The following is a 23,194-nucleotide window of genomic DNA, read 5'->3' on the forward strand; positions in this document are numbered from 1 at the left end:
ACCGAGTGTGACTGAGGAGTGAATGAATAATGCGATGTAAAGCGCCTTGAGTATTAGAAAGGCGCTATATAAATCCCATCCATTATTATTATTATTAGGCATATTTTCTACCATCTATATTCATAAACATTGGAGTTATTTTATCAGGATGGTGACAGAATGCTCTCCATTTTACAAGCCAAGTGCAGCTCCATAAACACCCGAGGTGCTGACACCATCATTTAGCCAAGGATCACATTCATGATCAAATTCTATGCAGCACATGCCTTGGATGATAACAGATCCAAGCTTGACTGATTCTGCTTGGTTTAAATTGTGTGATTAAGGAGCTCCCGGTGGGATGGCAGCACTTAACAACACGATGCCTTCAACTGAATATAAGCAAGGCAAAACTCGCAAACTCAGCTTGCTTCATCACTGCTCAGTATGAACAAACACAAGCATATGTCAGTGTCGAATTCCATTTATTAGAAGAATGGTACAGATCATTTTTTTCCTTAATATTCAGCGTTAACAGATAAAAGTCTTTATATAAATATATTTCAAGTTTATTATAAAATGTCACAGTACCGTTTGTTTTTAAATTTCTTTTTAAATATTCCAGTTTTAATCATTTGACCACCAAAACCATGAGGGTTTCATTTATCGTGCGTAACCATTAAAAAAAAAATGCAGAAAAATATTTAGTGCAGCGACAGATGCACAATGCAGCATGCCAGGAACTGCAACAGGTCAATCAGAACATTGTATGTTTGTTTTATAAACAATGCACAAAATCGCTAATCTCTACCATTTGAAAATCCACAGCGTCTCCTTTGATATTTTCAGTTTTGTATTCAGGTAAAAATGGCTCTTATTTACACTTTCAATAAGCAAAATTAAAATTTGGAAATAAGTCAACTTTGAAAGATCGCCTAATCCCCAAATTCCTTATTGGAAAACCATTAATTAACCAATCGTAATTGTTAGAAAAGGCACAAGGGTGGAGTTTATTTAATTCGTGATCAACATTCCTTGTTCTCCCACAACTCTGGCACTGTTGGGTCTCGAGCTCTCTCTAAACCTCTGGAAGCCTACAACATGCTTTGAACTCTCACGATTCCTCTGCCTTCCCCTTTTGGAGATATTTTTAACCGCCAAGATCCCATGCTCTGGAATTCCCTCTCTAAGTCCATCTCCTCCTTCACTCTGCTCTTCTCATGTCAAGACACTCACTTGGCCCATGATTTGGTCAACATCACCACCGTCAATGCTTCAGTGTTCACTTTGCGCTAACATCATACTCCTGGGAAACACCTTGCAAAAAAATATATAAGTGCCATGATATTTAATTCCCACCATTGTTGATGTTTCCTGGGTGACCCCCAAGTAGCATGCACTGAGTTCCATGCCTCTCGGCAACTTGAACTTCAAATCCCACCCTGTGCACTTCTGTGCGTAGACAAGAAAATTGCATAGACACTACATTTTGTAGACATCTCCCTCATCTTCACTTCCAACCTGCAGTGCTGGAATTATGGATATGATTAAACTGTGCCATTAACTTTTTAAATGATAATTGTGACCATCCAATCTAGAATTTTCAATTTCTTCTCATTATGTACTGAAAGTGCTAATGCAGGAGCGGCAATTTTAAGCGAAAACTTGCAGTGCCAATTGCGGGCAACTTGTGCAAACATAAATGCGTCAAACCAGAGTTCACCATAAACTACTACCCCACCAAACCAGCACAGGCTAGAAATTAAGTCTTGGGCTTTTTACCAGTAGGTAGAGCACTCTACAATCTTTAACCATTCTACAACACACTTACAAACCATGCTCAGGATAGTTCTCTTGGCAAGTGCTTCAAGTGCAGATGGACTACACTTAACTTTTCACATAAAGACAACATAGAAATATTGCATGAGAAATACATCAAACTGAGAAATGTTTCGATATTTCCAAAAGAGAAGAGCGAAAGGAGCATAACATTATAAAAGCATTTTCTTTGTTTTTGGTAGCAGCAGAGTATTTACAACCTGTAACCAAGATCCACGTGTAGCTGGAGAGGAGAGTGCTTCAGGAAGAGAAACAACACGTTCGCCTTGAGCTTTTGAAGGAGGGTGGAGGAATGCTTCGACAAGCAGGACTACGCCGAGTTATGACCAGTTGCCTGACTTGTTGCCGCATTGTCCCGACCCCCACGCAGAGATAGTAAGGCAAGAAGGGTGCTTAGTCCGTACGCAATCATCACCACACCTGCAAAGAACTGTGTGGGGGGGGGGGGGGGGCGGGGGGAAGAAAGCACATCATTCAACACCAAATTCTTAGGTTTTTTCTCCCTTCTTGAAATTACAGACCGACAGCTTTTAGGCAGAAGAGTCACAGCCCGAAACGTCACCCATTCCTTTTCTCCAGAGATGCTGCCTGACCCATTGAGTTACTCCAGCATTTTGTGTCTATCTTTGATGTAAACCAGTACCTTACATCCTACACACTTTCAGGCAGTAAAACTGACCATTTGGACTTTGTGGAATGGCCATGGGTCCATTGTTTGGTACAATATAGAAATATAGAATAGAAAATAGGTGCAGGAAGAGGCCATTCGAGCCAGTACCCAATATCCCAGGTTTGAAGTAGTCCCCTACGATTTCAAATGCTCCTACCCCCTTAAACTCTTGTTATTCCGGTGTTTATGCATCTGGAATGTTCATGTAATTGGCAAAACATTTCTAAGTATATTAAGCTTTTAAAAAAAAAAAAACATGAACCATTTTAATTATACAATCCTTAATATACAATTCACTTCAAAATCTATGTTGAAACACTCACCGCACTAGCCGCTCTGTTATTGTATTTATAGGTCCCGCGAATGGATGTTGGATCAATTGACGATGCGTTTGTGATGAAGGCAGTTAAATAGAGGATTGTGGCGGCTAAATTAAAATAGAGCCGCTGTGGAGAGAAGCACAAAGAGACAGTTTGTCAAACCACACTCCACCATCAGCAGGTTATGTGACACTAAGGCAAATGCACAATGAAATAGGTTTACACATGGCCCGATCTTACTGCTTTGTAATGAAGGGAAATGCAACCAGGGAGGTGAATCTGTGGAATTCATTGCCACATGAGATTGTGGAGGCCAAGTCAATGGATAGTTTTAAGGTGGAAATTAATAGGTTCTTGGTGTCAAGGGTTATAGAGTCACAGAGTGATACAGGGTGGAAACAGGCCCTTTGGCCCAACTTGCCCACACCGGCCAATATGTCCCAGCTGTACTAGTCCCACCTGCCCACATTTGGTCCATATCCCTCCAAATCTGTCCTATCCATGTACCCATCTAATTGTTTCTTAAATGTTGCGATAGTCCCTGCCTCAACTACCTCCTCTGGCAGCTTGTTCCATACACCCACCACCCTTTGCATGAAAAGGTGATACCTCAGATTCTTATTAAATCTTTTACCCTTCACTTTAAACCCATGTCCTCGATTCACCTACTCTGGGCAAGAGACTCTGTGCATCTACCCAATCAATTCCTCTCATGATCTTATACACTTCATAAGATCACCCCTCATCTTCCTGTGCTCCAAGGAATAGAGTCCCAGCCTACTCAACCTTTCCTTATAACTCACATCCTCTAGTCCTGGCAACATTCTTGGAAATCTTCTCTGTACCCTTTTCAGTTTGACATCTCAGGTTCAAATGATAATAAATTTGTATTGTATTGTATTTCCTATAACAGTGCCCAGAACGGAACACAATATTCTAAATGCGGCCTCACCAACATCTTATACAACGGCAACATGATCTCACAACTTCTATACTCAATACTCTGGCTGATGAAGGCCAATGTGGTTATGGGGAGAAGGCAGGAAAATGGGATTGAGAGGGAAAGATAGATCAGCCATGATTGAATGGCATAGTAGACTTGATGGGCTGAATGGCCAAATTCTGCTCCAAGAACCTATGAACTTATTTTCAAGCTCTGGCTATTTGATAAAGCCTGGCAAAAAAAACTTATTCCTCCTGAATATTCCTTTCCATTTACAGTAAGTGACTATACTTGAATGGAGATGTGCGTTCACCAGCACCTATTGTGGATGGGTCTACTTCGATGAATTAGCCCAGAGAAGCACAATGACAAGCTGTGAAACTAAAGGGCAGCCAGCACAAACAAACAACCATAATCCTATCCTTGCACACACTGGGGGCACTGACTACCTGACACAGAGCTGGTAACTGAGCACAAACTGAACTCAATGTGCACAATTGAAAATGGGAGATGATCCTCCAGTTTTCTTATCAAATGATTCTCCTTTTTTTTTTTTTAAATAAGAAAGACAACTTTTGTTATTTGTTTTGCTCAAAGTCAGATGCCAGTCTGATGACTTAAAGCAGCAATATTTCAGGAAATCTCACAAAATCACAATACGAGGTCTATTCCATTAACACCAGAATGAAAAATAGAGCTGAAAATGAAGTCCTTACATTTGGAATGTCTGATCAGTTGAATGGTGAAGCAGGCCATTTAAAAAAAAGTTCTCATTTCACCCAGGCTTGTGGAAAGTAATTTTTGATTTTAGCTTTAGAGCTACAGAGGGGAAACAGGCCCTTCAGCCCATCGTTCCCGCACCGACCACGATCACCCCATACAATAGTTCTATCCTACACACGAGGGACAATTTACAGAAGCCAATCAACCTCCAAATCTGTACGCCTTTGGAGTGTAGGAGGAAACCAGAGCACCCAGAGACAACCCACATGGTCACAGGGAGAACGTACAAACACCGTACAGTCAACACCCATAGTCAGGATGGAACCCGGGTCTCTGGCGCTGAGACAGCAACTCTACTGCTGCGCCAACAATGCGCACTTTAATAAAGGAAAGGAAAACAAATGGCTCCAGCCCGGATCCTGTGACAGTGAAGTTTTACGACCACATGAATTAGCAATGGCAGTTGCTCATTCAGTCCCTCCAGCCCACTCCACCCGCCATGTAGTGGGTTTGCCATAGATCAGGCACTCCCCAAGACTACGTTCCTCATAACTCACAATTCCTTTTAGAATGGAAATATACACTCCGGGAACTCTGCTGCCCCCCCCCCCCCCCCCCCCCCCCCCCCCCTCACCGCCCCCCCCATCCCTCTCCGCCCCCCCACCCCTCTCCGCCCCCCCATCCTTCTCCGCCCCCCCATCCCTCACCGCCCACCCACCATTTCCCCCCCTCCTCACCGCCCCATCCCCTCCCCCACCCCCCAGGGTCTCGGTAGCCAGGAGGTTCAAAGACTCGCAACGCTCTGTAAGAAGACATTTTTCCTCATCTCGATCTTAAATGGGTGTCACCTTATTTGTAGACTATGTCTTCTGTTCTCCAATGGGGGGGGGGGGGGGGGGGGGGGGGGGGGGGGGGGGGGGGGGAGGAAGTATCATCTCTGCATTTACCCTGATCAGTCCCCAAAGAATCTTAAATGTCTCAATGAGATTGCCTCTTTTTCTTCAAAACTGTATGGCAATGAATTGCACCCTAGCCGATTTAAATCTTTCCTCATTGGACAAGCCTTCCATATGCCAGAAAGTGAGGGCAACATTTTAGAATAAAAAGGATTATCTGAAAAGTCTACGCAAACCGCTGGCCGATTGCCAACTGCTCACTGTGACCCTTGGAGACCTGCAGAACCAGAATGACACACACTGCCCCTGATGAAACCTACCAACTGGTCCCAAGGCACCTTTGGAAGCTTTGAAGTCAGGTTCAGCAGGTAGAAGAGAAATAAAATAATGGTGAAAATCCACAAGAAGATGGCCACAAATATCACCCATCCGAATGCTTCATCGCCAGCTGAGATTCTTGAACCAGAAATCAGTGCCCACACCAATAGACCAAAGACCTGCGGAGGATACAATAACATGTTAGAAACAACTTGAATAAACATAAAAAGCCACAAGGAACTGAAGATGCTGGTTTACAAAAAAAAAAAAAAAAACACAAAGTAACTCATCTCTGGAGATCATGGATCAGCAACATTTTGGGTTGGGTCCCTTCTTGAGCTTCGACCTGAAATTTTGCTTTTGAAATGCAGTTATAGTTGTGACAAGGTTGACAATTTACATTCAGCAAGTTCCACAAACAGTGATTAGATGCATTTATTTTAACTGATATTGATTGAGGGTCAAATGTTATTTTTAACAACAGGGAGAACATTCATTATTCTTCAAGCACCACAGTGGTTTATTTTATGTCAATTGAGGGGCCTTATATTCATGAAAGTGCAGCACTCCTTCAGTCTTGCCTAGAGGTGGGGGTTTGGATTATATGCGTCTCCTGCTCTTCTGATTGAGAGGCAAGGATAACTAACCAGCCCAGTTCACTGACGTTTAACCATACTCCAAACCCTCGAGATTAATTTCTATGTACCAAGGATGCAGCTTCCTTAACCAAATCTATTCAAGGTTGCTACAAGCATGCATGTCAATTCTAAGTGTAGAATAAGTCAATGGTCACAATAGCAAAGACATGAAGCAACTGGCTGCTGTGGAAGTGATACACGCATCAAACAGGTCTGTCTGCCAGTCCGTTCCCAATGCAACTCCTGTGCTCCAAGGATTAGCTGGACAAGAGCAGCTAACTGTGCACAACTTGACAAAAAGGTGACAGTGGTCAGCTGTGCTGGTCCACCAGTCCAGGGACCTGGGTTCAATACAGATCCAGGTGCTGGATGTGTAGAGTTGACATACACACTCTCCCCGAGACCTTGTGGGTTCTCATTAGTGCATGGATTTTTCCCATCGCTCAGTGAAACACCATGCCCCAGTGTTTCAGTTGCACTCGTTGATATCAACTGAGATTACGTGTTCAAGCTCAAGTTGAGAGTGAGATTGTCCTCTCTGCTAGAAGACTGGATTCAAAGTGCCGCAACATCAGAGGTTGAGAAGGAGAAAGAATTTGGTGACCTCCTATCTTGCTCAACCAATGGAAACCCAGAGCTAATTTTGGTGTTCCCCATTTTCTCTTTGGCAAGGATCACCACAGTAGGTGGCCTTGGCAAACTTGGACTATTTACTGCAAATTTGCCATTGACTCCACGAAGCCTCATATCAGGAGTTGGTAACACAATCGAAACAGTTTGTAGTTACTGAGTATTTGGAGGTTTTGAAAGTCATTGCACAATTGTACTTCAAAAGATTTTGGAAATTTTAAACAGGGAAGCCAACTAAATTCACATCATCCCCCAACTAAAGAGTTGGGGGATGATGTGCGGAAGGGAGCGGGTGGTAATCAACATGGCTGGAAGGTAAAATCCCCCTTTGACCAAAACATCTGGCATCACCATAGTGGCCATTTGGCTTGTTTTACATGTAATTGATGATGGCATGTATCTTTAAATTTTAGACTGCCCGTTATATTGTGGGTGGGATTTAGGACGTGTTTTTGGACATGTTTGGAGCTAAGATTCTTGCGCAGAAGCTAAGTTGTTAGTTTTAGTTTGGAGGAGCATGGAGAAGGTTTACCTTTCGACCATGCGAAGTGTAACGGAGACACAAGGAGTTTTCTAATGTTTAAAGCGATAAGCTGGAGTTCGATGAAGATTATAGTAACGAGTCAGACGAGGTTTGGATGTACCTTATTGTTTTTCATCAACAATAAAGAATTTATTAATCAAAAGACTGTTTTGGAAGACTTATCTGTGAAGAAGCTCTGAAGGTCTCTAATGGTGAGCTCGCATGCGTATAGAAGACATTCCCCTTAACCATGCTGTCCATTTAGCAGCTAGAGGGTTAATTTCTCGAACAATATAAAAATCGGCCGCTACAATCACCACATTATCCCGGTTCACATATTTTGCATAGATAATTGAAGGGCCATGGGGCTCAGTATTCCTGCAACAAACCTGTCACTACAAGAAGGGGGAGTTCTGCCCCTCTCATGCTTTCACTGTCCACCTAGGTCAAGATATGAATCTGTAATTTTCTCTTCATAATGCACTCAAAGATATTTCGGACTGCCCCTGTTGCAGGACAGTTGCCTCCATGTATCAAAGTAGTGTTTTCCATTAAACAGTTTCATGCAATTGGGAGGTCTGAAGCCGTTAAACCATTACCCACCAGTGGTATGAAACAAAGGAGACCAGTGAGAGGCAATGGCAACAGTATCGTTTGGTTCATTATTGCCATGTGGCAAGGTACAGTGAAAAGCTTTTGTTTGCATGCTATCCAGTCAATCAAGTTGTCCTCAGTTCACAGATAAAGGTACAACATTTAGTGCAAAGATATAATAACATTGAAGTCCAATTAAAGGTTTCTAATGAGGTAGCTGGGAGGTCAGGACCGTACTCTAGTTGATGAGAGGATCGTTCAGTTGCCTGATAACAACAGTGGATTCTGACGTGACCCAAGTGGGGATTTTATTCCCCGTGGCATCCAAGAAATGTCCATTTTGTGGTGTTGTTGGTCCCACCTACGGCAACATGGACATTGTTAGAGGCTTATGGCAAGTTGTACAGCAACTCCCATGATAGCTTTACAGCACTGGTAGCTGTAGACACTGCTGTTGATGTTGGGTGGTAGCACAGAGAGTGGGAGGCAAATGGTAGATCTCCCATCTACCTCACTGGAGACCTTTGAATTATCTTTAATAACCGGATTTCAATGCAATATATTTGCACTGAATGTTTACCCTTTATCCATGCAGTGTGCACGGCTTGATTGTATTCATGTATGTGGAGTTTACGCGGAGTTGGGGGGGGGGGCGGGGGGTTATATGTGGAGTTGTTGGGGGGGGAAAGAAGAGAAATTACGAATCTTCAAACTAAGAAAAAATAGTAATGCGTTTCTTAGGGTCAACAACCAATTCCCATGGAATTGTTAACAGGAACTATACCTCAGGAACTATATTAATTTGACAGAACACAAGGACTTCCAATAGCAATTATTAATCCGAGTGCTATTGTGTGAAATTGTGTAAACACGTCTAAAGCTGATAAGGAACTACCAGTGTTTACAAAACCAACCACAGTACCTGCACCAGAGAAAGGTTCAGTCAGCTAAGTCACAATAGTAAACCAGTCATATCCTGTCTCGCCCATTGTGCATCAGAGTGTGCATCATTCACTGTTGTGAGTCAGATTTAGAAAAGTTGGACATAATTATGTCCATATATAGGGCAGTGGGCAGGTGCTATAGACCTGCACGGGAAGGTAGACACTCCTGCCCCCGCGAGTCTCAGGCAGATGGGGCTCGTCAGCCTGGGAAGGCAGTCCATCTAGGAGAGGGAAAATTCTGATTTAAAACCTCCACTGACTTGTAGCCATAATCCAATCATGGAAAAGGCTTCAGGAGTAAACCTCAAGAAAATCCGGAGTCAGAGCCCCTAAGGCAGTTCGTCGTTGCATTTAATTCCCTCGTCTAAATCATTAATATATATTGTAAACAACTGGGGTCCCAGCACCGAGCCTTGCGGCACCCCACTAGTCACTGCCTGCCATTCTGAAAAGGACCTGTTAATCCCTACCCTTTGCTTCCTGTCTGCCAACCAGTTCTTTATCCATGTCCTTAACCATTCTACCTGTTACATCCTCAAAACACATCGGTGAGACCAAGCGAAGGTTGGGCGATCGTTTCGCCGAACACCTCCGCTCGGTCCGCAATAATCAACCTGACCTCCCGGTGGCTCAGCACTTCAACTCCCCCTCCCATTCCCCATCCGACCTCTCTGTCCTGGGTCTCCTCCATGGCCAGAGTGAGCAACTCCGGAAATTGGAGAAACAGCACCTCATATTCCGCTTGGGGAGTCTGCATCCTGCGGGCATGAACATTGAATTCTCCCAATTTTGTTAGCCCTTGCTGTCTCCTCCCATCCCTCAGCCCTCTGGCGCCTCCTCGTCCTTTTACCTTTCTTCTCCCCGCCACCCCCCCCATCAGTCTGAAGAAGGGTTTCGACCCGAAACGTTGCCGATTTCCTTCGCTCCATAGATGCTGCCGCACCCGCTGAGTTTCTCCAGCATTTTTGTGTACATTCCAAAAGATTAGTCAAGCATGATTTCCCCCTTATGTAGTAAATAATTAATCTTGGGCAAATGTTCCAAAGTCTTTTCCAATCCCCGAGTTGTTTACATGAAGTTGTGAAGATCACTGAAGCCAGCAAAACCCCCTAAAGCCTGGCTGGAAAAAAAATGCAAGGCACCAATCCGACACAATCCTCTTTTCACAATAGATTTCTGACATTTCCTGACTGTGACAACACAGAATCCAAATCTGGATCTGACTCACAAGGATAATTCAAACACAGTAATCGACAAACCCAGTTACTTAGGTGAAACAGTAACCAAAGTCCAAAACCAACTACACCCAAACACAATTCAAATGACACCTTAATTTATTCCTTCATTTTTTGTGCTTGAAGTGCTCAGATTTACATTTGCAGTTTCTGCCTCCCCTCCATGCCCATCTCCTGTAGCCCAGAACAAGATGACATTCAAAATATTAACTGGCTGCTTGCCTGATCAAGTATTCCATGTAAAAAGAGGGCAGACTGACTCAACAAAGGGGTCACGATAGTAGGAAATTCATGTGCAAATACATTCAGCACGATTTCCTAAGGTATAGGAGCAGAATTAGGCCATTCAACACTTTAAATATGCTCTGTAATTCGAACATGGATGATCTATTTTCCCCTTTTAACCCCATTTTGTAAAGGCACTATATATATTAGCCATACAATTATAAGCCATAAAACTTAATGGAATACGTTTCACATCATATACATGGGCACTACATAGATTCTGGTCTTGTTTTGAAACCCTGAACCTAACATCTCAATTAATTATGCTTTTTTGAGAGTCCAATCCCTGGTGATATGGCTGGTTATTAATGCCCCAGCAAATGGCAATGACAAGTTGCATTGTAACCAGGAATGGCCATCGAGTGTGCAGCCATCTAAATATTGTGCTCAGTCTTACAACGCCAGGGTTCGATCCCGCCTACAACTGCTGTCTGTACGGAGTTTGTATGTTCTTCCTGTGACCGCATGGGTTTTCTCCGGGTGCTTTGGAGTGCAGTTTCTTCCCATAATCCAAAGTACAAGTTTCTAGGTTAATTAGCTGGGTAAAATTGCCCCTAGTGTGTGAAGGATAGTGTTAGTGTACGGGGATCGCTGATTGGCGCGGATTCAGTGGGCTGAAGAGCCCGTTTCCGTGCTGTATCTCTAAACATAACAAATAGAACTGCTTTCTTGAGGTGGGGTTTCCAAACTGACACCAGCTTGTGGGCTAATCAGTAAAAACAGTGAACATCGAGAAGGTTTGCTTCCCTTTTTAGAATTGGGTATCAGATGTCTGTGATCTTAATTTGGATGCAGGGCCGAGAGAAGCAAACAGTGAAGCGTTGGTTCCCTATCACAGCTTTTCTAATATAGGACCCTTGCTAGCAATAGGACAGAGTTCAGCTCTTTGATTGTGCATGATTTTTTAACTATCGCAAGGGAAACTAGTTTTACGATTGCTTTTAATAATAAAGTCCGAACAAGGGCCCTGACCCGAAACGTCACCTATCCATTTTCTCCAGAGATGCTGCCTGGACCGCCAAGTTACTCCAGCACTTTGTGTCTTTCTTTTATGATTAATTACTTCTTTCCCTGACTGGAAGCATCCTCCAACCACCACCTTGCATGGATATCCAACTATGTTGAAGTGAAGTTCATCCCAGCCTGACGCAAGGCCTCCTATCGACTAGCTCCTAAACTTTGGAACTCCTACTCTTTCCTTCTTAAAAGCTACCCTCTAAAAATATTTTCAGTCAACCATCCTAATATTTCCTTCCAGAGCAAATATGTCAAATCTATTTATAACCCAGGCAATGCTTTATAAAAGGTTCAATATTAATACAGGCTGCTTAATTTTTAATTCAGAGGAACGCCACGGAAACAGGTCCTTCGGCTCACCGGGTCAGCCCCGTACACTAGTGCTTCCCTACACACCAAGGACAATATACAGAGGCCAATGAACCTACAAACCTGCACGTTTTTATAGTGCGAGAGGAAACTGGATCACCCAGTAGAAACCCACACAGTCACAGGGAAACGTGCAAACTCCGCGCAGACAGCACCTGCAGTCAGAATCAAACCCAGGTCCCTGGCGTTGTAAGGCAGCAGATCTACTACTGTGCCACCATGCCACCCAGCTGTCCACATCAGTGACTTGAAGATAGTATTTATGGTTGATGAGCTGTCAGTTCAATGACGATCACGTTTCCCAGGCCTCACCTCAAGGAATTCCAAATTTTCTACCGGGAATCTAAATGCCATTGACCAGGAACAGATCCGCTTGGGATGGCTACTTTCTTCTTATGTCTTCCTAGGCCATTATATCTTGTTCCCATTCCGCCATTCATTCATTACTCTACGCATAAATACTTCACCCTCAGAAACCCTCACTTTAGTTCGGTGACACAGCACGGAAACAGGCCCTTCGGCCCACCAAGTCCACGCCAACCAGCAATTACCCCGCACATTAACACTGTCCTACACACACTCGGGACAATTTACACATACACAAAACCTACATACCCGTCTGACTGGAATGTGGAAGAAACTGAAGATCTCGGAGAAAACCCATGTGGTCTCGGGGAGAACGTACAAACTCCATACAGGCAGCACCCGTAGTGGGAATCGAACCCGGATCTCCAGAGCTGCAAGGCAGCAATTCTACCGTGCCGCCCCTAGTTTCTTCAACATTTCTTCTCTTCTGGCATGAGGCCAAACAAAGCCCTCTTGTTTAACTCCTGCTCCCTTCACACCACCTGAAGGGGTAAATTGAGGCACACATCACTGCCTCCTTATTGCCAGCAACCCCAGCTGCCTCACCTTGCTACCCTGTATTCAAAACAGAAGCATGATCAGCACCAAGACCAGGCTCCTCCATTCATCAAGATCATGGCAGATCCACCGTCTCATCCACATTCCAACCCAATCCTCAAATCCTACGGCCATAAATAATTGTCATTCACTTCTTAAATGGACTCAGTAACTGGGATTCCTGACCTCAAATGCTCAAAGATTCACTGGTCTTAAATGAAAAAAACTCAGTCTTAAATAAAATGCTAACTTGCGAGTTCTAGATTCACCAGCCACGGGAAACTCCATCTGACCAATCTACATGACACCATCGCCGAGCGAATACATCTGCTTTAAGAGGGCATCAATAATACCAAAAAGAGTAAGGTGACGTGCCTCAATGACTCTCGACCCATGGCACTAACGTCTGTGGTGATGAAGTGCTTTGAGAGGTTGGTTATGGTGCCCATCAACTCCTACCTCGACAAGAACCTCGACCAACTACAGTTCACATATCGCCACAACAGGTCAACGGAGGATGCAATTTCACTGGCTCTCCACTCCGCATTGGACCACTTGGACAATAAAAACACCTACGTCAGTCTGTTGTTTATAGACTACAGCTCGCCGTTTAATACCATCATCCCTTCCAAGCTGGTTACCAACGCCCTCGGTGGGGGTCCCTCTACGCAGGGATTCTCCCCCTCTACATTGGGGACCTGGGGTGGAGGGTATTGCACCGAGGTGTTCCCTGCAACCTGTTTCTCTCGCGGTTCACAGACTCGCCAGCCGCCTGCCACTTTTGCGGGCTGGAAGCGTCTGTGTACCACGTGTACATGGAGTGTGTGAGGCTGCTGCCACTGTTTGAATATCTAAAGGGGCTGCTCCTTGCCTTCTGGCTGCATTTTTCACCCACCATCCTCATCTTTGGACACCCTGTGCGTAGGGGAGAGGGTAGGGCTGAAGATGTCCTGGTTGGGTTGCTCCTGGGCCTGGCCAAGCTGGCCATCCGCGAGTCACGGCGCCAGACGGTGGAGGGCTCTACCCGAACCAGCTGCCTGCCCCTTTTCCGAGGTTACGTCCGTGCCCGGGTGGGGTTAGAAAGGGAATACGCTCTGTCTACGGGCACCCTGAGGGAGTTCCAGGACCACTGGGCTCCGCAGGGTGTTGAATGTATCCTCAATAAGGATTGTAACATAGTTGTATAGTAGTTTATTATGGATACATGTTTGTATTGTATTATGGTGGTGGGTTCTGGCTTGTTTTATTGTAGTGTAAATATTATTTTTAATAATTGAATAAACATTTTGATTAAAAATAAAATAAAATAAAAAGCTGGTTACCAAGCTCACGGAACTGGGCCTCTGCGCATCCCTCTGCAATTGGATCCTCGACTTCCTCATCCACAGACCACAGTCTGTTCAAATTGGAGAAACCACTTCATCCTCAATAACAATTAGTACGGGAGCACCTCAAGGCTGCGTGCTCAGCCCCCTGCTGTACTCACTCTATACCCATGACTGCGTAGCCGGACATAATGCGAACTCCATCATCAAGTTCGCCGACGACACCACTGTGGTTGGACCAATCACAGATGGGGACGAGTCAGAGTATAGAAGTGAGATCGAACGACTGACCAAATGGTGCCAGCACAACAACCTGGCTCTCAACATCACTAAGACCAAGGAACTGATTGTGGACTTTGTAAGGGAAGGACGAGGACTCACAATCCTGTTCATGTCAACGGGACGATGGTGGAAAGCGTCAATAACTTCGAATTCCTGGGCGTGCATATTTCCGAAGATCTTCCCAGGACCCAGCACACCGATGCAATTATAAAGAAGGCACATCAGCACCTCTACTTCTCAAGAATATTACGGAGATTCAGCATGCCGAAGAGGATTCTCCTAAACTTCTACAGGTGCACGGGATGGTAGAGAGCATTCTGACTGGTTGCATCGTGGCCTGGTTCAGCAACTTGCACGTCCAGGAGCGAAAAAGACTACAAAAAGTTGTGACCACTGCCCAGTCCATCACCGGCATTGACCTCCCCACCGTCAAAGGGATCTATCGTAGTCGATGCCTCAAAAATGCAGCCAAAATCATCAAGGACCCACACCATCCTGGCCACACACTCATCTCACCATTGCCATCAGGAAGAAGGTACAGGAGCCTGAAAACTGTAACGTCCAGGTTCAGGGACAGCTTCTTCCCTACAGCCACCAGGCTATTAAACACAGCAACAAATAAGCTCTGAACTGCAAAAGACTATTATTATTCGCACTATATTTATTATTTATTGAACCTTTCCTTTTTTTCTCTTCCCCCGTTATGTACTAGGTTTCCATATTCACATATTCTGTTGTGCTGCAGCAAGTAACAATTTCAATGTCCCATCCGGGACGTATGACAATAAAACACTCTTGACTTGACTCTCCTCAAATATAGAGATTAAATAACACAATCTCACATTTGAACTCCATCCCTTCTACAACAACAGATCATGATACCATTTGCCTTTCAAATTGTTTGTCACATTTCATTGATCACTTTGTATTGTGAACCAGCAGCCGAGGCTCTAACCATATGCTGTTTTAATACCTTTCTACCAATGTGAATAGCTTCAAGTCACTGAATGGTTCAATGGTGCTTTTATAGTCAGATGTGCGAAGTGCAAACGCACAGTGAAATTATTTTCTTACAGCAGTCGAGGAGAGAGTTGCCAAACCCAAGCATATCCCCGATTAGCAAGTATACAGAAATAGCCCACTGATCCCAAATGCAAGATATTTTGGGGCCATTTCCAAAGTTCAGACCATGCTCTAGTTGATATGAGCATTGCCCACTCCAGGCCATCCCGAGACTGCTGCAGGCCTCTAGCCTTCGCCTTCCTTGGATGTCAGGATCGACCAGCGAACTGTGATCTCACTCCTCCCGTCCCCCTTCGCAAGTAATAGGAGCACAATTAGGCCATTCAGCCCATCAAGTCTACTCCGCAAGTCAATCATGGCTGATCTATCTTTCCCTCTTAACCCCAGTCTCCTGCCTTCTTCCCATAACCTGTACTACCTGTACTAATGAAGAATCTATCTATCTTTAATTGTTTAGTTTAGAGATACAGCAACAAAAAAGGCCCTTTGGCTGACTGAGTCTGCACCAACCAGCGATCCCCACACATTAACACGTAATAAATTCTCACTCTCCATAAGTCCAGGTCCTCAATTGATTTCTCTGACAGTCTACAAAATAAGTCTCTCCGACTACAGATTTAAAAAAAATATTTTGGTTCTATTCTCTCCAATGGCTTTGGTGCCAGTGGGGGAGACATTAACCTCTCTCACCAGTGTTATCATCTTCCTGTCGCTGACTCATGCTCCAGTTATTTTAGAACTTCTCACAGTCTTGCTGCACGTCATGTTAAATCACAGATAAAATAACATTACATTAACATTATGATAACATTTCCTGCTTTTGCTCTCCACCTGAATATTATTGTCCTTCCGGCTCCAACCTTTGCTCCTACGAAACTCCACGCCCAATTGATGTCAACCAAAAATATCAAAATCCTTATTCTCCATTAAACTCTTATTTTGGGTTTTGCTATCAGCTACCAGAATGGCTCAGGCTTCCTGGAGAATTGTTTAAATCAAAGGCAAACAAGTTTTGCTCCAACTAGTTTTTCCTTAAACCTGCCATCTTCTCCACCTCAACGGCTTATGGCTGCCTTTCCGTGGTGTTACATGAAGAGCCAATATCACTGTGTCAATACATGCTGAGGTTCTGCTTGCCCCTGGTTGGAAAGGATGGTCACGCAGCTAGAGAACGTTCTGTTCAATTAAACAGCACCTTTGATCAGAGAATGGTCTGCATGGAACAGCCTCAAGACCTGGTCAGATCAATTTATGCACAGAGTCCCAGCACAACCACATGGTATCCTTAAAGGTAGGGAGGAGAACTGTCAGCCAGCTAACTCTACAATGGCAGGTACACAAAAATGCTGGAGAAACTCAGCGGGTGCAGCAGCATCTATGGAGCGAAGGAAATAGGCAACGTTTCGGGCCAAAACCCTTCTATCGGTCCGCAATAACCAACCTGACCTCCTGGTGGCTCAGCACTTCAACTCCCACTCCCACTCTGCATTCGACCTCTCTGTCCTGGGTCTCCTCCATGGTCAGAGCGAGCAACACCAGAAATTGGAGGAACAGCACCTCACATTCCGCTTGGGGAGTCTGCATCCATACCCAAAAGAGGTCTCAACTGGCCTTTGTGGTAGTTCATTCAACCTGCATGGGGCTGCATAACTCGGGATTCTCTGCTCCATTGCTGTTCCCAGTATTTCGCACAGAGACAAACAACAACTGTTGGAGGAACATTAACTTGATCACCCTTAATTTTGATGGCCTTCCAGCTCTTGGAAGCTGCTTGGAACCAAATACTGCAGTCGTCAGACCGTGCACATTCCATGGTCAAAGGGCTGAGGAATACAGTGGAACTTCGTGCAGCCACTACAATTGCTCTGTGGGAAAGGCCGGAGATTAAGGTCCTCCTGCCACTACACACCAAGGCAAACGGTACAGAGGCCCAAACTTATTGAAGGAATGTGATAGAAATATTGACATCATGTTGATACAGTACAAATCTTGCATCTTGCAGGCAAACAGAATGAAGTCTTATATGGTGAAAATGCTGTATTAGAGTGGATGAGGAGAGGGTGTTTCCACTAGTGGGAGAGCCTAGGACTAGAGGTCATAGCCTCAGAATTAAAGGATGTTCTTTTAGGAAGTAGATGAGGAGAAATGTCTTTAGTCAGAGGGTGGTGAATTTGTGGCTTTTTTTTGCCACAGAAGCTGTGGAGGCAAAGTCAGTGGATATATTTAACGCACAGATAGATAGTTTCTTTATTAGTATGCATGTCAGCGGTTATGGGGAGAAGGCAGGAGAATGAGGTTAGGAGGGAGAGATAGGTCAGCCATGATTGAATGGCAGAATATATATCTATATTACTAAAAGTCTGTTCTTGACCGGTTTTGGCCATCTGTGCTGCGATTTCCGAGAGAACGCCGCCACCTGCGGCCGTCATTTTTGGCCACCTTGCTCAGAGCCCCCCTCCGCCGCATGTGTGCCGAGGATTTTTCCCGTCGATTAAAAATGACAGAGATATTAATGTTTTTACAAAATTCCTCATTGGTTCTAAAGTTTGCAAAAAATGTCTATTGGTTCTAAAGCTTGCAAAAAGTGTCTCTATTGGTTCTAAAGCTTGCAAAACAATGTCTATTGGTTCTAAAGCTTGCAAAAAAGTATCTATTGGTTCTAAAGCTTGCAAAAAAATGTCTATTGGTTCTAAAGCTTGCAAAAAGTGTCTCTATTGGTTGTAAAGCTTGCAAAAAAATGTCTATTGGTTCTAAAGCTTGCAAAAAAATGTCTATTGGTTCTAAAGTTTGCCAAAAAAATGTCTCTATTGGTTCTAAAATGGTTCATACTAGCGCTCCAGAAAGCGCCCTCCCCTGGCTGGCTTGGCTTGGGTGTGTCTTGAAATTGAAAGGCACTACTTACTGCAAATGGTGGCATGAAGTTGAAAGGCACTACTTCCTGCAAATGGGGAGCGTGGGTGTGGCTTGAGTTGCAAAAAATGTCTATTGGTTCTAAAGCTTGCAAAAAATATCTATTGGTTCTAAAGCTTGCAAAAAAGTGTCTCTATTGGTTCTAAAGCTTGCAAAAAATGTCTATTGGTTCTAAAGCTTGCAAAAAAAAGTGTCTATTGGTTCTAAAGCTTGCAAAAAAATGTCTATTGGTTCTAAAGCTTGCCAAAAAAATGTCTCTATTGGTTCTAAAATGGTTCATACTAGCGCTCCAGAAAGCGCCCTCCCCTGGTTGGCTTGGCTTGGGTGTGTCTTGAAATTGAAAGGCACTACTTACTGCAAATGGTGGCATGAAGTTGAAAGGCACTACTTCCTGCAAATGGGGGGCGTGGGTGTGGCTTGAAGTTGAAAGGCACTACTTACTGCAAATGGTAACTATAACAAGTGGGGATGGAGGGGTTTTGGGATTGGTGTGTGGGTAGGTGGGTCAATGAGAGCCTCTATGTATGTTATGTCTTGTGCTGTATGTTCTATGTTGGACCCCCTCGAAAACGAGATGACTGTCCATCTCAAGGGGTTATCCATGAATAAACTTGTTTCAACTTACTGCAAATGGTGGCTTGGGTGTGGCTTGAAGTTGAAAGACACCACTTACTGCAAATGGTGGCATGAAGTTGAAATGCACTACTTACTGCAAATGGTGAATTGGTTGCTTTGGCTTGAAGTTGAAAGGCACTACTTCCTGCAAATGGGGGGGCGTGGGTGTGGCTTGAAGTTGAAAGGCACTACTTACTGCAAACGGGGGGCGTGGGTGCATTGGCTTGAAGTTGAAAGGCACTACTTACTGCAAATGGTGGCTTGGGTGCTTTGGCTTGAAGTTGAAAGCACTACTTACTGCAAATGGTGGCTTGGGAGCTTTGGTTTGAAGTTGAAAGGCACTATTACTGCAAATGGTGGCTTGGGTGCTTTGGCTTGAAGTTGAAAGGCACTACTTACTGCAAATGGTGGCTTGCTGTGTGGCGAAGTTGAAAGACACCACTTACTGCAAATGGGGGGGCGTGGGTGTGGCTTGAAGTTGAAAGGCACTACTTACTGCAAACGGGGGGCGTGGGTGCATTGGCTTGAAGTTGAAAGGCACTACTTACTGCAAATGGTGGCTTGGGTGCTTTGGCTTGAAGTTGAAAGGCACTACTTACTGCAAATGGTAGCTTGGGTGTGGCTTGAAGTTGAAAGACACCACTTACTGCAAATGGTGTCTTGGGAGCTTTGAAGTTGAAAGGCTCTACTTACTGCAAATGATGGCTTGGGTGTGGCTTGAAGTTGAAAGACACCACTTACTGCAAATGGTGGCATGAAGTTGAAAGGCACTACTTACTGCAAATGGTGGCTTGGGTGTGGTTTGAAGTTGAAAGGCACTACTTACTGCAAATGGTGGCTTGGATGCAATGGCTTGAAGTTGAAAGGCACTACTGTAAATGCGCTTACTTCCTGTTTGCACTGTATATTGATTTTAGATAAAACGCTACCACTTACGGCTGTGATTTTTGGCCATCTTACTCAGTCCCCCTCCGCTGAGCAGGTGCAGAGAATTCTTCCCATCAATGAAAAATAAAAGTGTTATTAGTTTTTTTTTTTAATGTTGAGAATCTCTCCTGTCAATCACTCCATGAAAGCCACACCTTTTCCGGTGGGGGGGGAGGGGTTATAAAACCCGGAAATGTGGGTGTGGCTCAGTCTCTGCAAGAAGGAGGAGGGAGAGGTCACGACTCGCTGTCTTTAGTGACTTCGCACCCTACTTCAAATGGTATGAAACTGCACTTGAATTTGGTGGCCTTGCACCCTGCTAGAAGTGGTAAGAAACTGCACTTGAATTTGGTGGCCTTATACCCTGCTTGAAATAGAATTTCAAGGATTAGCCGCGAGTCAACTACCAGCCCACCAGCCGTGAGTGAGTTGCCAGCACAACTGCACTTCCTAGCCCATTTGTAATTTTGTAATTTATAATTTATTTATTTAGGGACAGTGCATATTAATAAACATTTACATGTGATACGCAAGATTGTAGCCAGTAGCTAATTTCCATCTTTAGTCCCTCTGGTAAACAAGGTAAACACATCACAACACAATCAATCAATCAATAAGAAAATCATTGATCATAATCTTTGAGGATAAACAAGAATACATCCTGCACGATAACTCTCAACACTGGCGCTGTACAAAAATGCATTCTCAGCCTCTATATACACTCACTAAACTCTGCTCAAACTCGATTTACGTTGACAGACGACATCAGCGCGGTGGGCCGCAACTCAAATAATGACAGGACAAAGTACAGGAGGGAGACAGAGCTTAGAAACCATGGCATCAAGACAACGACCTCTCCCTCATGTTCAGCAATGACAAAGGAGCTAGTAATGACTAAGAAATTAGGTAATGTACATCCCCCTCCCCCCCCCCACACTCAGCATCAATGGCGACTCATGGAAGTGCAAATAGTCACGAGCTTCAAATTCCTAGCTGTAAATTTTGCCAATTGTCCTCGATTCACTATATCGAAGCTGCAGCCAAGAAAGCACACCAAACCGAGACTTCCTCAGAAGACCAAGGAAGTGAAACATGTCTCCAACTACTTTGACCAACTTCCACCGGTGCACCATAGATAACATCCTCTCATAGAAACATAGAAAATAGGTGCAGGAGTAGGCCATTCGGCCCTTCGTGCCTGCACCACCATTCAATATGATCATGGCTCTCACAATGCATTGCAGCTAGGTTTGGCAACAGCTCTGCCCGTTTTGCAAGAAATTGCAGAGAAGTGTGGACATCACCCAGTCCATCACACAAACCAGCTTTCACATCGCTGCAAGAAAGCAGGCAATTTAACCAAGAACCACTTACAGGCTGATCATTCCTCCTTCTCCTGTCAGGCATAGATGCAAAAGATTGAAAACAATTAGCAGCAGATTCAGGACCAGCTTCTCTCCTGTTGTCATCAGTCTATTGAACTAACCTCTCATAAACTAACCCACTTACCTCATGTGGCTCCATAGATGCTGCCTCACCCACTGAGTTTCTCCAGCACTTTTTTTTACCTTCGATAGTTCCAGCATCTGCAGTTCCTTCTTAATGATTGTGGCTCTTGCGCTTTTAAAAAAAATATCTGCGCTTTCTACGTAACTATTATTCTGTAGTTTATTTCTACATATAACTTGCCGCTCACGACCCCTTGAATCTTTCCCCTCTCACCTGAAACAGGCACCCTCTCGTTTTGGACTCGCTTCTCGTGGCAAAGGGTGTGACTATCTACCTGGCTATGTCTCTCACGATTATGTAAACTTCTATTAAACTCATCCCTCGGCCTTCGTTGCCTCAGGGGAAACAGTTCCAGCCTATCCAGTCTCTCCTTTCCGGCAACATCCTTGTGAATGTTTTCCTCAGCAACTTAAACAACATCCTTCTTACAGCTTAACGTCCACAACTCCACACTAAACTCCCGAGTGCCGTCTCGCCAACTTCTTGTATAGGCATAACATGATGCTCCCGATGGATTTTACAATTTCTGGTTTAAGTCTTTAGTCTATCAACAAACGTTTGTTGTACAACCTGCTTCTAAATATAAGTTAACATGGACTGTCAAAATATAGAAATGTTTAACAATACAAAGCGTATGCAAGTCAAACGCTCCTTCATTATGTGGTTTGGTATTTGGTTTCACTGTCTACTGCCGACATGAAAGTTCTCAGCTAACAGAGATAATGAGGAAAAAAAAGTCTGGGGTGTCACGGGGTTAAGAGAAGGCAGGAGAATGGGGTTGGGAGTGAAAGATAGATCATACAGGCGGAGTAGACTTGATGGGTTGAAAGGCTTAATTCTGTTCCTATAACATTAAAAAAAAAAATCACCGAACATAAAAGCTATTAATTAAATATAATCTGAGCATTTTGCTCTTAAATGAGAGAGCCGCGGAGGCAAAGAGAGGAGATACTGGTACAGTCAGGGAAGCAAAATAAAGGAGGAACTTACTAACTCCACTATCATCAATATCCCAAAGAAGGATTTAAGGAAATAGGTGTCGATTCCGATTGGAAAGTTTCCGCGCGCGTTGCTCCCGGTGCTGGTCTGGGTGTTCACTTTATCAGGAAAGTCTGCCATAGCGCGACACCGACTGCAAACAGTGCCTAAAACAAAGAGTTCAACACGAAATGAGACCAGCGCTGCGGTGGGGATCCATTCCGGGCGAGAGAGGGCTGTGTGTCACCTGCTCACAACCTGCCTGGTAACTGAAGGCCGACGAGGCCGCTCACCAAAGCTAAAGGTTAACACGTACAGTGAAACCGGTTGACTGCTGAACAATATACGTTAACTTCCTGCTAGTTTTTTTAAAACCTATTCCCTTACCGCCCAATCGCCACTCTGTTCCGCTGCATATAATTATCCTCAATGGTGTATCATATTATACTCCGCGTCCACGCTCGCCTTCTATTTCACGCTTGTTAAATGAGCCATTGGTTGAAGTCCGGTCATTACGTTCCACGCCCTGGCTCCAAACGCATGTGCTAGGTGAGAACGAAAAGCTGGTGTGACTTGGGTGGGGGAGAGAAAGGGAATGCAGGGGTTACTTGAAGTTAGAGAAATCAATATTCATAACCTTCGGTTGTAAACTGCCCAATCAAAATATGAGATGCTGTTCCTCCAATTTGCATTGTCACCTAGCAAGCAGCTAACAATGGGTGGTTTCTTTTATCATAGTTACTTTTTTGCATATCTTTATTTCATTTGTTATAGATCTCTCTATATCATCGTCTACATC

At 44.2% G+C, this 23,194-nt stretch overlaps 1 protein-coding gene across 3 annotated transcripts; it reads right to left on the reverse strand.

Moving 5' to 3' along the window:
* Positions 1–447: 447 nt before the first annotated feature.
* LOC116982775 (plasmolipin) lies at positions 448–22,767 on the reverse strand. Of its 3 annotated transcripts, none has more exons than XM_033036201.1 (5): positions 22,658–22,767; positions 22,408–22,562; positions 5,691–5,867; positions 2,812–2,934; positions 448–2,248 (listed from the first exon to the last, which is right to left on the reverse strand). In XM_033036201.1, the coding sequence occupies exons 2-5, from the start codon at positions 22,534–22,536 to the stop codon at positions 2,129–2,131; spliced, it is 549 nt and encodes a 182-aa protein (XP_032892092.1). In that variant the 5' UTR covers positions 22,537–22,562; positions 22,658–22,767; the 3' UTR covers positions 448–2,128. The 3 variants fall into 3 exon arrangements, with proteins under 3 accessions (XP_032892092.1, XP_032892093.1, XP_032892091.1); XM_033036202.1 differs by having other exon boundaries at positions 22,654–22,766; XM_033036200.1 differs by having other exon boundaries at positions 22,408–22,754.
* Between the last annotated feature and the right edge of the window lie 427 nt (positions 22,768–23,194).

This window comes from Amblyraja radiata, chromosome 17 (assembly GCF_010909765.2).
Source record: "Amblyraja radiata isolate CabotCenter1 chromosome 17, sAmbRad1.1.pri, whole genome shotgun sequence".
In the NCBI taxonomy this organism is placed as follows: domain Eukaryota; kingdom Metazoa; phylum Chordata; class Chondrichthyes; order Rajiformes; family Rajidae; genus Amblyraja; species Amblyraja radiata.

Excerpts from the sequence above, each read along its gene's own strand:
- LOC116982775 (XM_033036201.1), bottom strand. The coding sequence starts at position 22,536 with ATGGCAGACTTTCCTGATAAAGTGAACACCCAGACCAGCACCGGGAGC. Across the intron at positions 5,868-22,407 it reads TATTGATGATAGTGGAGTTA|GTCTTTGGTCTATTGGTGTG; the intron begins GTAAGTTCCTCC and ends TATCCTCCGCAG. Across the intron at positions 2,249-2,811 it reads ATAACAGAGCGGCTAGTGCG|TTCTTTGCAGGTGTGGTGAT; the intron begins GTGAGTGTTTCA and ends CCCCCCACACAG.